Source organism: Meriones unguiculatus, chromosome 7 (genome assembly GCF_030254825.1).
Source record: "Meriones unguiculatus strain TT.TT164.6M chromosome 7, Bangor_MerUng_6.1, whole genome shotgun sequence".
NCBI lineage: Eukaryota > Metazoa > Chordata > Mammalia > Rodentia > Muridae > Meriones > Meriones unguiculatus.
Genome location: NC_083355.1, coordinates 105,940,104 through 105,956,404, shown reverse-complemented (window position 1 = coordinate 105,956,404; position 16,301 = coordinate 105,940,104). Strand labels below are relative to the sequence as shown.

The 16,301-nt window shown below is 47.3% G+C and overlaps 1 protein-coding gene across 1 annotated transcript; it reads right to left on the bottom strand.

The window, feature by feature from the left end:
- Positions 1–5,289: 5,289 nt before the first annotated feature.
- On the bottom strand, positions 5,290–15,701 carry Calm1 (calmodulin 1). The gene is made up of 6 exons (XM_021657929.2): positions 15,500–15,701; positions 12,818–12,848; positions 11,545–11,688; positions 9,422–9,528; positions 8,890–9,025; positions 5,290–8,728 (listed from the first exon to the last, which is right to left on the bottom strand). The coding sequence occupies exons 1-6, from the start codon at positions 15,500–15,502 to the stop codon at positions 8,700–8,702; spliced, it is 450 nt and encodes a 149-aa protein (XP_021513604.1). The 5' UTR covers positions 15,503–15,701; the 3' UTR covers positions 5,290–8,699.
- Between the last annotated feature and the right edge of the window lie 600 nt (positions 15,702–16,301).

Genomic DNA, 16,301 nt, shown 5'->3' with positions numbered 1-16,301 from the left:
CCAAGAAGGTCTTTGGATGTGATTTCCTGCCTTGTTCTGAATTAAAATTCTTCTACATAACTGTAAACATTTTTTTAAAGGTATGTGAATCAGAAAGCAAGATCTGTCCCTGTAGAGACAGGATTAGATGTCCAGAGTGAGCCCCATAGAGTCACAGCAGGACCAATGAGTGGGAAGGAAGGGCAAGTCAATTCCAATCTAGTACCAACTAAGAAAAGTCATGTGCCAAATGGCCTTCATTAGGAGGCCAAGCTCTACCAAACTAACACAGCCAGCTCCTAAATATTAAATCATTTAAGTAGATGTAGAAATCTGCACTCTACAAAGTGAAAAAGAGGATAGAACATGGTGAATATGGAACTTCATTTACATATGCAGTATAGACATAGCCAAGGAGACAGAAAGTAGGTTAGAACTTACTGGGTGCTGGGGCTAGGGAGTGTCTGCCAGTAGAAAAGCCTTTTTCAGATGGATGATGAAAATGTCCAGATATTAGGTTGTTGTAGTAAATTAAAAATAGAGTGTTGGTCTAGGTCCTGTCCATGCACGGTCCTTGGTTGGTACATTGGTCTCTGCAGGTCTCCCTGAACCAGATATTTTGGCTCTGTTGGTCTCTTTGTGGAGCTCCTGTCCCCTCCAGGTCTTTCTAGCTCCCACTTCTTTCCTAAGATTCCCTGCACTCTTCCCAAAGTTTGGCTAAGGGTCTCAGCATCTGCTTTGATACCCTGCTGGGCAGAGTCTTTCAGAGGCCTCTGTGGTAGGTTCCAACCAACGACCATCATAGAGAGGACCTAGATCCCCTGCAGATGTAGACCACAGGCAGCTCAGTCTTCATGTGGGTTTCCTAGTAAGGGGAACAGAGACTGTCTCTGACATAGACTCAGTGACAGGCTCTCTGATCACCTCCCCATGAGTGAGGAGCAGCCTTACCAGGCCACAGAGGAAGACAATGCAGCCAGTCCTGATGAGACCTGATGGGCTAGGGTCAGATACTAGGTGAGGAGGACCTCCCCTAGCAGTGGACTAGGGGAGGAGCATAGGGGGAGAAAAGGAAGGGAGGGTATGACTGGGAGGAGGCTACAGCTGGGATACAAAGTGAATAAATTATAATAAATAATAAATCAATAAAAATAGTGTTGGGCTATGTTTATTATTAGCCCTAAGATTATCACAGTGGTATTATTTAACCTGCTATCACAAATAACAAGACACAGACACCTGTTAGGTTTATAATTGCCTTATTTACCTTGGCCAGGCAGATATTTTCCTTGCACTGCCTTAATATGCTCACCATCCATTTCCCATCCAATACATCTACCTTAATCCTCCTCATCCTTTCTACCTTCCTTACATAATCCCACGGTACTTGCTTGTATTCTTCATCTGAGCCTTTTTACACCATCATTGGAGTCCTTCCTCCAGGCCCATGTGATCTCTTCTCTAGGCTAACTCATCATGGCGTCCTTCATTCTCTCCTCCTGCCCATCTGTTCCCCATGATTCTCCCAGGAACCTTAGCCATGCCTACTGCATTCTTCTCTGCCCAGTATAGACTGTTTAACCAACCAATCAGATATATCTTAGGCAGGTTTACAAAACAAAGATAGGTGTAAACAGATCTTAAGGGCCAGTAACATGCATCAGACTAACCTCCAACATTAGGGGATAGGAGTTCATCTCTATAAGAGAGCACTGGGGAAAAAAAAAAAAAGATACCCTAAAGCCAGGTAGTGTTGACTACATCAATAACCATGTAAGCTATATGAATCATATCTCAAGACAAGACACAAGTAGAAAATTATAACATATAGACAACTGTATATACAAAAGACTATTGTACTTAATTATTTTTAAAACTGCCGAAGATTCTATGATGGTCATGGTGTTGACTGTTGTCAGGGATCAAGGAGCACATGGGAAATGGGCCTCTGGGCATTCCTGTTGGGGACTGTCTGGTGTTAATTAAATTGGAAGGACACACCCACTGTGGGTCATTCCCTGTGCTGGGATTTTAGACTGTGTAAATGGAGAACAGAAGCTGAGCACCAGCATGCATTTATAACCATGGGACCAGCTGCTTCAAGTTCCTACCCATGATGGACTGTACCCTTGAACTGTGAGCTAAAACAAGCCCTTTCTCCCTTAAGCTGCTTCTGTCAAGGTATTTTATCACAGCAGCTGGAAACCAAGACAACTCCCAATATGTAAACTGTATCTCTGAATCTATCAGGCCAAAAAAGATTGTGGAAGGAAATGCAAAGTGATCACCTAGAGTTTGTGAAGTAGTTGGTGGTTTGGTAACATAGTTTGGAGAGAAGTCTATGGTAGCCCAGGCTTGGCCTCAAACTCGATAGGAAGGACGGCAAGGATAGCCCTGTCTCTCGAGCCTCATGTTTCTGCCTCCCAAGAGCCGTGATCATCTGAGTACTTTTAGAGTGTAAGGGAAGATCACCTAATGATAAGTTCCTTGTCATTGGAAACCCCCAAAGTTTGAAAACCATCGGATGTACACATGTCATGTTAGCAGGAAATTTGACTTACCAAGTACTTTAAGGCATTAGCCTTTGTGTGAATGGATGTGTAGTGGCACACAGGTGAAGGTCAGAGGACAAATTTCAGAGGTCAAACTCAGGTTGCCTGGCTCCACGTGGCAAGGAACTTTACTGAGAGCCATTTCATCAGGCCCCCATTTTGGTGTGCGTGCGCATGTGTGTGCACACATGTGAGCGCAGGAGGCCAGATGTTAACCTCTTGTCTTCATCAGTCATTCTCTAAGCAGGGTCTTTCACAGAACCCAGAGGTCACTGACTTGAAGCTGGTTGACCAGCAGGCTCTAAGAACCCACGTGTCTGCCTCTCCTGGGTTACTGCACAGCTGCACCTGGCTTTATACATGGGTGCCAGGAAGCCAAACTCAGGTCCTCGTGCCTGGAATAAGCCATCTTGCCAAGAGTCTTTTTTATAAAGTTCTCGGTTTATTTAAGAACTTTATTTTTTATTTTATTTATTTTTTGGTTGTTTGTTTCTCTAGACAGGGTTTCTCTGTGTAGTCTTAGCTGTCCTGGACTTGCTTTGTAGACTAGGCTAGCTTTGAACTCAGAGATCTGCCTGCCTCTGACTCCTGGAATTAAAGGCATGTGCCACCTATTTTATTTCTATTTCATTTTTAGTTATGTGTGTGGGACACCAACTGGCCCACCTACGCATATGGCTCTGATAGGCCTTGGTCTTTTCTCCCATTCCCTCTGCCTTGCTAAAAACCTTTAGACTACATTCCGCAGCTAGCCCCCAAGCCTGTTCTTTTATATGGCTACTTCCTCCTCTGGAGGCTGACTACCAAGGTCCAGCTACCGAAGTACTTAAGTCCAGTCCCCTTTGACTACCGTAGCTAACATGTCCAATTAAAATTAAACATCTCATGCCAACACGAGGTTTCCCCTTGTGTTAGCCTAACACATAGGTTTCCTAGGCGCCATGTCTGTCTCCTCTCTATCCAGATGCAAGTCTCTTGTCCTGTTTCCCTCTGGGACAAATGTTCCTGGGCCCCCCTTCCCTTCCCCATCTTCCTCTATCTCCTGTCCTTGTCTCTTATCGCCTGCCCTGTCCCCCTGGAGCAAATAAATCTTTGTGCTAAGAACTTTGTCTTGGGCTGCTGAGTCAATACTTTTCCTTTCAGTGTGTATGGGTACCTGAAGGTGGGTACCCACAGAAGCCAGAGACATCAGATCCCCTGTAGCTGTAGTGGCATGGGTGTTGGGAATCGCACTCGGGTCCTCTGCAAGAGCAGTGTGTTCTTAACAGCCAGTTCTCCTGCACTCTCTCTGTTACTGTTTTTGTGTTTTTCAGACAGGGTCCCACTGTAGCCCAGGCTAGCCTCAAACCAGCTATGTATCTGGACTGTAACTCCTGAACTTCCTGCCCCTACCTTCTGTGTGCTGGGATTACAGTCAAGTGCCACAATTCAATACGGATACTTTTCAGTGCTTCCTCACACATGTTAAGCATGTGTCCCACAGTGCCGTCTGCTTCCCCATTTCCTTTTAATAATTTGCTGTTAAATCTTGGTGCTGAAGATAACCTGCCTGGTGAAAGAAAACCTACGTTTATTTCTATTGTAGTCACAAAGTAACTGTAAAGAAATACTGCAGTTTACTGAGCGTACTAAAACTTAGAAAACTAGTCTGAAAGCAAACTACGTTTCTAAAAAATCAAGACAGATTATGTTCTAATAAAATCCTCAGGAACTGATGGGGACTGGGGGAGGGGCTGTGAAATGGCTCAACTGGTAAAATATGCTTCCTGAGCAAGCCGGCAGCCTGTTTGCAACCCTGGAACCCACATACAGAAAGAGAAAACCAGCTAACTCCCCAAGTTGTCCCCTGATCTCTGCTTGGGTGCACTGTAGCATGTGCATGCGTGTGCACACACATGAGCACACGGTTATTAAAGATTACCAAAGGAAGCCGGGTTTGCTCTCTGGTTCTTTAATGTTAAGATGCGGCATTTGAAATACTATCTGAATGTGCCAATTCACACTCACCCCAAAGGTTGCTGACACACAGAATGAGTAATTTTTAAAAGGGGAACTGCCACCGCCCCCACCCCCGGGCCCCAAGTTCAGAGACTGTCAACAAGATGGGAAACTGGCCAAGGCAGCTTCAGGACTGTCAGTGCTGGGGCTTAGCTCTGCAGTGTGAGTTGGCTCCTCCCACTCCCCCACAGAAAAGCAGGGAGCTATAAAAAGCTTTGTTTTCTTCCCTCCCAAATCAGTTCAGTTCAGATGGGAAATGTGAATGTGCTTGGTTTTCTGCTGTTGTTTTCCTGCTCCAACCACTGACAAACTTCTTATAGGCACAAGTGGCAGCTTCCTGTTTCTGTCTCCCAGGACTTGATGGATGCTGACCAGAGCACTCTACCAACTGAGCTACGGCTCCACCCGCCTACCTAAAAATTTCATCCCAAAATGTTTTCAGGTTTTTTTTTATGACAGGATCTCACTATGTAGCCTGGGCTAGCTTAGAACTCCAGGCTGGCCTTAATCTCAAAGAGATCCTTCTGCCTCTGCTTCCCTACACCCAGCTTAAAAATAGATTTCTCAAGGTCAAAGTGTTATTAATCTGCCAAGAGTTTGGGTAACGCCCAAACCATTTAACACTGGAGTAGAGTGCTTTGGGCTATCTGTTGTCTCTGCTATCCCCAGCCCCACATACTCACCTGCTGCACAGTCCAGGGGGATTCTACTTGAGGGAAGGCTGGAAGCTATGAGAGCTAAGAACCTACACAGTTCGCAGTTAAGAGATGAAAGGCTGCAGAAATGTTTATTGAATACAGTGCCAGGTTTATAAATAAAACTTATTTACAATTTCCATAGAGTTGGTCCCCCATCAGAGAGGTGGTTAAATCCCCAAACAGTTTATCTCAAGATTTACAGAACATTCAAGTACATCTCCTTTTCAGACAGCCACAGTGAAGGGTGACTTCAGTAGCAGGACTACCACCATCTTTGCTATAGGTGTTTAGTGAACATTGTAGTAGGTCTAGGAGAACACGCATCCCTGCCTTCTTATTCAGAGGGATAGATAGCAAAGAATTTGTCTCCTACAGGACAACTTCAAGGGGTATTAAAAAGAAAAGCAGGTGACTGCTGGCTGAGGGGGTCAGTTGAGACACATCATTATAAATCTCGTTGCTGCCAAAGAGAAGTCTACGTAGGACATACAATAAATCATTCAAATGGTTAAGATACTTGAACCAGGAGTTGATCTAACCAAATTTACATTCTTCATTCGAGAAGAAGTTCCCAGGATGCTGAGGGGCGAATGACAGATGCTATCCCTCTTGTGTGACAGTTAACGCTAGGCCTACTGGACAGCCATTCATTACAATATGGTTACAAGGTGGACATGCACTTATAAAGAGAATATAAAAATATGTACAATAGCTCATCTTCAACGTGTTTTAAGTTTCTCAAAGACACCAATTAAAGTGTGCAAAGATTTGTCAAAAAATCAGAAAAAGCCTTCCCTGGCAACAGCACATTAAAGCCCATCTGAGCTATCAAGAGGTTTGCCTTGCTCAACAGCTCCCCCCAACAGACGGAGAACACACTATGAAGGTGTGCCAAGGACTCAGCAGTTTCTTAGGGCAAGTCTCAGGCTAAAGCAGGATGCCAGTTTTAACTAGTCACTTTATATATATATATATAAATATATGTATATATTTATAGAGTAGTTATAAGTGAGAGACAGTTTACAGGAAAGTGCTATCCAACTTCAGAGGTACTGCCTTGACACCCCACTCTTTCCCCCTTACAAACTCAGACTGCCAACACCAAGCTCTGGGCTGGTTGTGCCCCGGGATCCAAGAAGGCCGAGGAGGTGGGGGGACTCTGCCTCCTGCAGCTCTGAACCTCAGCTTACATTCCTTGAGGGTCTCTGGTTCCCACACAGGATTCCTGGCCACACAAGAATCCTGTTTCAAAGGTAGCCTTTTGGGACAGGCTATGGGGCTGCTAATGTGGAGTCTACTCAGCTTCTACAAAGACTTGGTAGAAGGTAAAAGATAGGAGGCAAGTTTAAAAAAAGTTAAGTCACCTCCAACCCCCTTTGAAACTACCAAGAGGTTACAGACCACAAGCCTGAGACTGGGTCAGCCACTGGGCAATTCAATCCACTCACAAGACACACCTACTGCCATTCACTTCCTTCACCTGGAACCCTCAGTTCTCTTACCAGAAGGGAATCCCCAATTCTTAGGAATACCTAGTGATTCAGAAGTCAATTTACAGTGCATCAACCTTCTGCCAGCCACCCAGTCCAAGGACGAGCAGAAGCGCTCAGGCAAGGTCTCCCTCTCCACTGCTCTGACCCAACCCCTGGCGGAAAAGAATTCCAAGGAGCTATAAAACGCCAGGAGGACAGGGAGCAGGAGAGGGAGAAGCCAAGGGTCTACGTATTAGCCCCGAATGCACCCATCTGGCTGCCGAGGGCTTCTCGTCACCTTGCTAGAGGCCTGCCACTGTGCCCTGCCACCACCCCCGCACTCGGAAATCAAAGCTCCTGGGCCAATCAGATACAACCAGTTAACACCCTGAAAAATGTACAAGGCCCTTGTTTCACAGATGAGCTCTGTACTAAATGCAACACGCTTCTAAGGGGGTGGGGGCTTTTAAAATAGACCCGTTCCGGCACGTCTTGAGTTTTGGTTACAGGGTTATAATTAGAAATGAAATCCACTCTGGGACATATAGCTTTGTTTTGTTGCTTTCAAGTCAGTCTTAAGCAGCAGTTCTAGTTATGGGGAGAAGAAGCAGTCAACTTAATAAAAAAAAAAGGTATAGAGACTAAAGTTAAGTATAATCATCAATGTTCAAACCGAATCAAAGGTGACTGCTAGGGTCTTTGACCGGACTGCTTCCATCGTTCAGTGAGCATTGAATTACACAGATAATAAATCATGTCTCCTGCACAGATGGCCTCATGTACTTACAAAGGGTCGGCAGCAGCACAGAGGAGATGCATGCTTCGGAACAGGCTTTTGCTCACCGAGGGCTCTACTTTGCCTGAACAGATCAACGGACTGTGATTTGCGCACGCACACACAGAAAACGTTAACTAGACTTACATGGTCATAGATGATGAACTCAGTATCTGCCAGGTGTCAGGAGCTGATGCTACAGAATCTGGGCGGGAAATCCAGTTCACACTGGATGATGGCTGCTTGCATGTACGCTGACCTCCCCTCCGACTGCCTTGTCCTTGTCCCCTTCAGGTCTCAGCTTTACAAAGCATTTAACACCACTTTTAAGTTAATGGTCTTTTTATTGGAAAAAAAAAAAAAAATAAAAGACTAGCATTTACAACTTGGAATGGACGTAAATTATAATTTCCTGAACAGCAATGTTGATGGTTGTGCTCAAGTCCACAGACACAGCCTGCTCTGCTGGCTCCGAGTCATGGTTCACAAGGTGTTAAAACAAGAGTCCAAAGATGCTCCCTTGGTAAACATTTCTTATTAAAAATTTGTGTGATTTGGTGACAGCCTTGATGTTCATTTCACTCTAACACAATGCACACAGCACTAAACCACCATACTTGGGCATGCCACCAGGGTGTCATTGTCACTGTGGGATTGGAGCACTTGAAGTACAAGAGGTCCATCCTACTTCTGGGGCTCTGTCTCAAAGGTTAGCCTTCACCCATTTTCTGCACATTATCCTGAGGTAAACCAATTTTAAATGTTTGCAGTAAACTGGCTACTGACAATTTATCGGAACAGATTGGACTAGAACCCATCTGACAAGATTTTGAATTTGTTTTTTCCATTTTTCAGTTTTAATACAAATGCCTGACTGTGCTAAATCGTCAAGCTGCATGCATGAGAAACTGGCCAGCCCAAACAGTGTATTAATCATTAGCAAATGGAACTTTAAGGACTCCACTAAGTGCTTCCTTATAAGGTAGTACGAGTATTTATACTGTAAAACTGATGTGGGGGCTTGATCTTTAGGGGCAGGACCACCAACCAATACATGCAGATTTTTGTGTGTGGACAGAAGGTACTTTTGACATTCAGTTTTGCTAGATAGAAACAGAATGAATAAATGAACTTTTTTCTTTTCTCTTTTTTTTTTTTGTAAGAGGTAAGTAAAAGATTTCAATTTGATTCTTCTAGAGGGGGAAAAGTAGTTGAAAGTAGGTCTTCATTTTGCAGTCATCATCTGTACGAATTCTGAAAAGACAAATAATCATAACGTTTGATTATCTTCAAAAGAAGCTGTCATGAACACATCTACTGTGTACAATAAACTGGAAACCAGCCACAGCAACTGCTAACCTGATGCACACAGACCTGAAGGCTACTGAAAACCAGGCTCAAGAATTAGCCTTTACCTTCATAGTTGACTTGTCCGTCGCCATCAATATCTGCTTCTCTGATCATTTCATCTACTTCTTCATCTGTTAGTTTTTCTCCTAAGTTTGTCATGACGTGGCGCAGTTCTGCTGCACTGATGTAACCATTTCCATCCTGTGAACAAGAGGGATTGTTACAAGGTAATGGTGGATAGAGGTTCTAGGAGAACAAGCAGCTCTGAGTGAACTCACACTCTTCCCAGAGTTATTGCCAACTCTGCTCTCATCAACATCCCTCCCACCTCCAGTTCCCACCAGTCACCAAACACAGAATGCACAGAGGGTTTTTCAAAAGCAGACAGACACAGAACATAACAAAGACAGGACAGTCAATTCAGCACTTCTCTCTGCTGGGCCTTGCCTCAGCCAAGCCTGCAACTGTCACTCACAGGAGTCAGGCAAGCAGTTCAGATACTAAGGCCAGCTCTGACCACCAACAAGTACAACTTTCAGCAGTGACAACGCAGAGGGCCATGTTATGTACCTCCCCAAGGCAAGTGTGCAAGATTACCTTGTCAAAGACTCGGAATGCCTCACGGATTTCTTCTTCGCTATCTGTATCTTTCATTTTTCTAGCCATCATGGTCAAGAACTCTGGGAAGTCAATGGTGCCATTCCCTTTAATTAAAGAAAAAAAGCTCATGTAGGAGATCACACTGACACTCCTGTGCAGTGATAATCTTAGAGCCACTATAGAGAATATTCAGGCATCTTGTAGGAGTCAAGTGATAACTAGAATGATTAACTATTGTTTTTCTTAGGTTGACCTTCTATAGCCAAAATGCTCAAATAACCAGAGCAATGTGACTCAAGCTACTAGACAGCGCTTGCATAGTACAGACAGGGGCAAAGGAAGCTGCACATCTGGATTTACAACCGTGAAAAAAACAGACTATGCAGATCAAAGGAAGAGGAAGCATGCAGTTGCCTGTCCAGGGAGAACAGCCAGGCCTAATCAATAATGTCCCAGTGATGTACAAAATGCTTTAGGGAAAAAAAATTGAGAGCCAAAAAAACAGCCTCCCAAGTCTTGTCTAGGTACCCTTCCAGCCCTACTACGCAGGCTAGCTAGCCACATCCCTCCACCACATAGCTATTTTTGTTGTGGTAGCGGGAATTGAACTCAGGGCCTCATATGCTAAACATGCACTCTTACTCCCAAACCCCCAATTCAGCGTCTTCATTTCCCATGGAGGGAAAAGCTTAGAAGCCATTTTCAGTTTAGGATCATTAATGTGAGGAATCCACACTCAACAGCCAGCATTCCAAATGACTCCTCTAAAGCTAAGGGATAAATATTCCCAAAGACAAATCCCAGATTAACACTAGCTTGAATTATATAAAAATAAGATTAGAAAAAAAAATATCAATAGTTATTTACAATTCATTTTCACTGGAACATTTAAAAACAAATAACGCCCAAGGCTGGTTGTAGTCAGATGGCTTAGTGCCTTTGGTTCAATCCCCACATGGCATAACAATGTAGGCGAACACAACATCAAAGATCCTGAAAAGTCTTTGAGGATATTTATGTAAAACAAAACAAACAACTAAGTGCTACCTATATGCATGTGAAGATACAACTTCTCCCACTGTGTTCCAAATAATCTGACAGTCAAACATCCTCTCCCTACCAAGCCTGGCTTCCCAGGATTTACACAACAGGAAAGGCCATGCTCCCATATGTTGAACAACTAGACAGAATCATGGACTATTTTTTCTAAGGCAGCATTGAGGATGAGAATAATCTTTAGAGGTATTTCAACGGGCACAGAAAACCCAAGTCTATCACAACACTTTACGGTGCCACATCTTTTCTCAATGACTTACCTCACAGCATCTGTCTAGAAAGCACAGCTTAGATCCATGTTGTATCTTCTTTGATCCTTTAAAATTAGTATCTACACTCTTAGGACACACATTCCTGGACCATTGTGTCTTTTCAACTAGGGGAGAGCATACCTCCACACCAGTTCACTGACAAAAGGGAGCAATAAGATCTGCTGTCTATAGCTGTCATCTACAGGATGGACAGCTAACTGTCATGGGGAGCTGCTGGATTTTTCCAGCCCTGAACCTTACACAGCTTTCGACACCACTCAGTCTTGTGCTGATGTTGAGGGCTGCTCCCTCCATCTACTGCCCTCAGGTTCTTCCTCCTCTTCTTTAAAAAACAAGGTCTCTGACTTGGTGCAGCTTTAGGGGTCAGCTCCTGGCAAGACTGGAGCTGTAGGTCCCAGTAAACAAACAAACAAACAAACAAAAAACAAAAAAACAACAGCAATCCAATCCAGGCAATGCTCTAGACAGAGGCACAGTGAACTGAACAGCAAGCCCACAGTGGTATTGTTGTTGTTTTTTTCTCCGAGACAGGGTTTCTGTGTAGCCCTGGCTATCCTGGAACTCGCTCTGTAGATGAGATCTGCTTGCTTCTGCCTCTCAAGTGCTGGGATTAAAGGTGTCCACCACCACCTGGCGTCACTGTCTTCTATTTTAATGCCAGGAGGCTGTGATGCAACCAGAGAAAGAACTCCGCACATTTGCTTTGCCCCAGGGACCTTAAAAGCATTCTGTAACAAGTCTGAACTTAGATTATACCACACTGGCGCTCGCTCACAGTTCTAAAGCCCTTACCGTCAGCATCCACTTCGTTGATCATATCCTGCAATTCAGCTTCTGTTGGGTTCTGACCCAGTGACCTCATGACAGTTCCAAGTTCCTTTGTTGTGATGGTGCCATCACCATCTTTATCGAATAGAGAGAAAGCTTCCTTGAATTCTGAAAAGAGAAGTTTATTCTTTAGAATCAGTGCTTTTTCATCCACCACAGTGGTGATACACACTTCCCTAGGGCTTGCCAAAACAAGCTTACCAAGTTATCAGAAACCACCTGGCCTTTATCTGCTGAAATAATGACCACAATAGACCTGTTGGTCTGGCCATCACACAGTAACCCAGAGAGCAAACACTATCCTAGTGACCACCTCAATAAAGCCACAATATCCTATTTTTTTAAAAAAGCGAGCTTGCACATACTTAAAACAGGTTGTTAAATGCAATCTGAGACGGCTGATTCACCAGTTACAGTAAAGTCCCTTCATGTTACACTTTTATAGCCATACAAACTTGTTTCATGGCAACATGGTCACTAGAAACCTTCCCAGGTAGACAGCACAGTCTTTCTCTGTCACATTCAGGATATGTTTCAGAACTCTTAAAAAGAAGATTTATTTACTTATTCAAGGCGTATGAGTGCTTGCCAGGATCCCCAAATTTACATATGTATGCCACATTTATGCCTGGTGTCTGTAGAAGTCAGAATCAGATCCCCCGGAACTAGAGTTACAGACCACATTGATCTGGGAACCTAACCTGGACCCTCTGCAAAGAACAACAAGTGCTCTTCTCAATGAGCCATCTCTCTAGAAACCACCTTCAAACATTAAGGCAGGAATATTAAAAAGGTAAGGCTGCTGGGCATGGTGGCATTCTGGAGGCAAACACAGATCTCTGTGAGCTCAAAGCCAGCTGCCTGGTCTACATAGCAAGTTCCAGAATAGCCAGAGTTACATGGTGAGACCCCATCTCAAAAAAAGGGTTTCCATGTATCTTAGGCTATCAAGCAAAAGCTTTCCTGATACGTTTCTAGAAGACCTGTGGCCTAAAAACTATACCATTTCAGAGTAGCAGATTCGGTGGCTCCTGTTCTATGCACAGCTGTGCACACCCAAGTATGACGGGCAGAGGCCATTTCATGTCACCTCTAAACTACATGACGCCTCACTGTTTCTGTTTAAGAATTCTTAGAAAACCACACAGACAAGAGAAGGGAGGGGCTACAGAAGACACAAAACCAAGCCAGACCCTAGTTCCAGTTTCCTGGGGACTCCCCAGAATCTTCAACTTACCAGCAATCTGTTCTTCAGTCAGCTGATCAGCCTACATGGAGAAAGAAAAGATCACAATTCACTCTAGGCAAATTTGGTTGATAGTAACCTAGCTTTCCTAATACACTTTAAAATTGTGGTTTTTTTCAAATCAGTATTTAAAAACAAATGTTTAGAAATCACTAGCACTGCTGTTCAGTGAAAGCTACTACAATCAAGGGAAACTGTTTAGGCTAGCTTAACAATAGAGGGGGACAAAGAAGTGACAGCATCTGCTGGCTTCATTTCTTTGGCCTGCGGCTTGCAGTAAGTGCTGCCATGAAACCAGTCAGTCGTAATGTGGGAAACAGCGCCTCTTGTGGTTAAAGTACCCATAGCACCAGCTGCAGCAGCAGCAGCAGCAGGCGGAGAAGGAAGAGCGCCACCTACTGCGACATGAACACTGCAGCCGTTGGTTCCATCCAAGAGACCCAACCCAACGCCACTGACAAGGCAGCCAGGACCAGGATCCTGTCCAGGGGCAGGCTTTTAGTGCACCTTGCGCAAAGCTTTGGGCCCTCCAAAATCTCTACACTGGCGTTACATAATGGTATTGGGTTGGATTAACAGGCTTTTATACCCATTTCATGAGAATCAATTAAGTGGAAAAAATATACAGTAATGGGTTACCCACCCCAGTTTCATCTCTATGTAATAATGCTTTCCAATCATTTAAATTAGGCAGTTATTTGCTAAAAGCCTACCATTTACAATAGTTAATGCCTTTTGGTCATATTATCCTATGATTCTGAAGCTAGGAAAAAAACCGAATCCTAGGACTGTTACAAAACTGCAAAAATAAAGCACACAGAAAACACAATTATGAAGCGATGATATCTCTTTCCTCGTGTACAGGAATAACTTTTTATTTGCTAGTATTAACCCTGCCCACTGTAAGATTTACCGAAAAGCTGCTTATCGCCAATATTTGATATTTCCCATGTTCTAGGTACTAAGTGGCCACAAAGGTAATTTTCACTTGCACTATTTAATCTCTGTACCCCTCACCTGTGCCTCTGGCTGGGGGAACTCAAGATTAATGAGAATGAGTACATATACATATATGTATATATATATATATATATATGAAGCTAGTTACAAAAGAAAACTGACGGCACTGGAGTTTTTCCATGGAAACTCTCCTTATATATTGATTTAGGGAAGAAAGAACTACTAGGTAAAATCTTGAGTGTCTTCCCTTCTCTCCAGTCCTGGAAGCTACTTTTAAGGCAAACGGAGACACGATGATTTATGTAATGCCGAGCCCTGTCAGTCTTGCACGACAGGAAGCACTGCCACGCCTCACAGAAGAAACTGTCGGCTAACCAGGGAGAGTGTTCCGCCTCCTCGAAAAATTCTGACTAGAGGCCTGTCAAGCGCATCTGTCTTCAGGACGACGACTCCCCACCACCCCCAAGTCATTCGGGCCTTGGGTCAAAGGCGCTCCAGAACCTGCCAGGAACGATCTAGCCGCCCTGCCAGGGCAGAAGGTGCTGCTGGTGATGTCACTCTGCCTGTCGGGCGAGAAGGGGGCCATGGCACACGCACCCTGCCAGCCCGCATAAGTCGTATCTGGCGATCCAGAGGCGGTTGAGAAAGCGGAAACGTGCAGATGGGCATCTCCCTGCCGCCCGGGGAGTGGCGTGAGACAAGGGGCACGCCGGACGAGGGGCCGAACCGGAGTGCGACCCAAAAGGGGTCCCAGGGCGGTGGTGCTGCCCATCCCCGGCACCTCCCACCGCTCCCGCTCCCCCAGGCACTGAGCCTGTCGCCTCCTCCTCCCCAGCAGAAACTTTGCGTCTCTAATGGAAACCGAGGAGCGCGCCAACTCTCTCCTCCCCCGCCCCGCCGCCCCAATTAGCGCGGGCCGAGCACCTCCCGCGGGAAGGGGGCCTCCCCGTGGACCCGGGCGATCGCGCCCGTCCCGCTCGCTCGGCGCCAGGGCCGCGGTTGCACGGCCCAGCCACGCGCGCGGCCACCCCGCGGGGCCCCGCCCGAGCGCAGGGCGGCCGCTTCCGCCCTCTCCGCCCCCCGGCCTTCGCCTTCCTGCCCCCAACCCCACCCTTCCCCGGCTCCTTCCTTCCCAGCTCACGCCCGCGCCGCGCCCCCCGGGAGGAAGGAGGGGACCCGCAGCCGAGGGAGGGCGCCCGATGGGGTTGGCCAGGGGGTCTGAGGGAGGCTGAGCGCACCCCGGAGCCTGCGGCCCAAGCCCTGTACGGCGCCGGCCCGCCCCGACCCATTCATTCTCCGCGGCCGGGGACTGGCTATCGGGACACCGCGGCCTGCCCCGCCCCGCGGGCCCGGGCCGAGGCGCTGCAGGCAGCCCGGGTGCGGCGCGCTGGATGCAGTGGGTGCGGGGCTGAGGGAGGGGGTGGATGCGGAAGGCCCCGGTGCAGCTGTGGCAGCGGCTCCCAGCCCGCGCACAGCCCACTGTGGAGTCCAGCCCCAGAGGCGTCCAGAACTCCAGAGGAGGATCCCTGGCAGCCAAAGCGGAGATGCAAACCCGAAATGCATCCTTAACCGCAGCTGCTGCGTAACCACCCGGGGAAGGGGTTGGGGGGGGTGGCCTCAGCCAGGAAAACGGGGAGACCCGCGACTCAACTACAAATGTGTTATAGAGAGCCGGGGCAGCTGCTACGTCTGCGACTGCCTGTCCCAACCTACCATGGTGCGAGCGAGGGAAGAGCGGAGCAGGCGAGGGTAGCTGCACCAGCGCAGGGGCTGCGACCGCCGAGGTGCCTCCGCTGCTGCTGCTAACGCGCTACCTGCGTTGTGCGCCGAGCCTCAGCCGCCGCCCGACTGCGAGTAACGGCACCGCGAACGCGAGACTCCCAGCGCCACTGCCGTAGCGCGAGCCTGTGCGCCGCGCTATATATACGGTGCGCGGTATCCCTCCGCCGCGGCAGCACCGCCTCGCGCAGGGCGGCGCTGCGGCAGCCGGACCTCGCCGCGAGGCCCCGCCCCCCAGGCGCGCCCGGCGCGCCGAGCCCACTGCGCGGGCAGGGGTCACTCGCGGGGAGCCCGGGACCCGGGCGAGGGTGCTGGCGTGTTGCAGCGAGGCTGCTCTAGAGCCGGGGTGACTGGGTAGCGAGACCTGAGGGCCGCGCCTCGGCCTCCCAGCCGAGTGCGGGTCAGCCAGCCCCGCTCTACCTGTGTGCCCCCCTCCCACCACTCCCGATGGGCTGCGGGGTCGCAGAGCCACCGTCGTCCTGGTCCTCACGGGCTCCTTGGTGCCTGGAGGAGCTGCGGGAGGTCTGGGAGCTGAGGACAGCCGCGGGGGGGGGGGGGGGATCAACCTCACAGTTGCTGAGGCAAGGGGACTGTGTTGAGGACGAGGTGGTTGGCCTTGGAGAAGAAATCGGTCGGATGTTACTTTTCTCATTTTGGAGAACTGTCCGAGACGTAGTTAGAAGCTCGGATGCTAGGTCTGTGTCGTGTTTACATGCTCAACCAGTCCAGTTTTCTT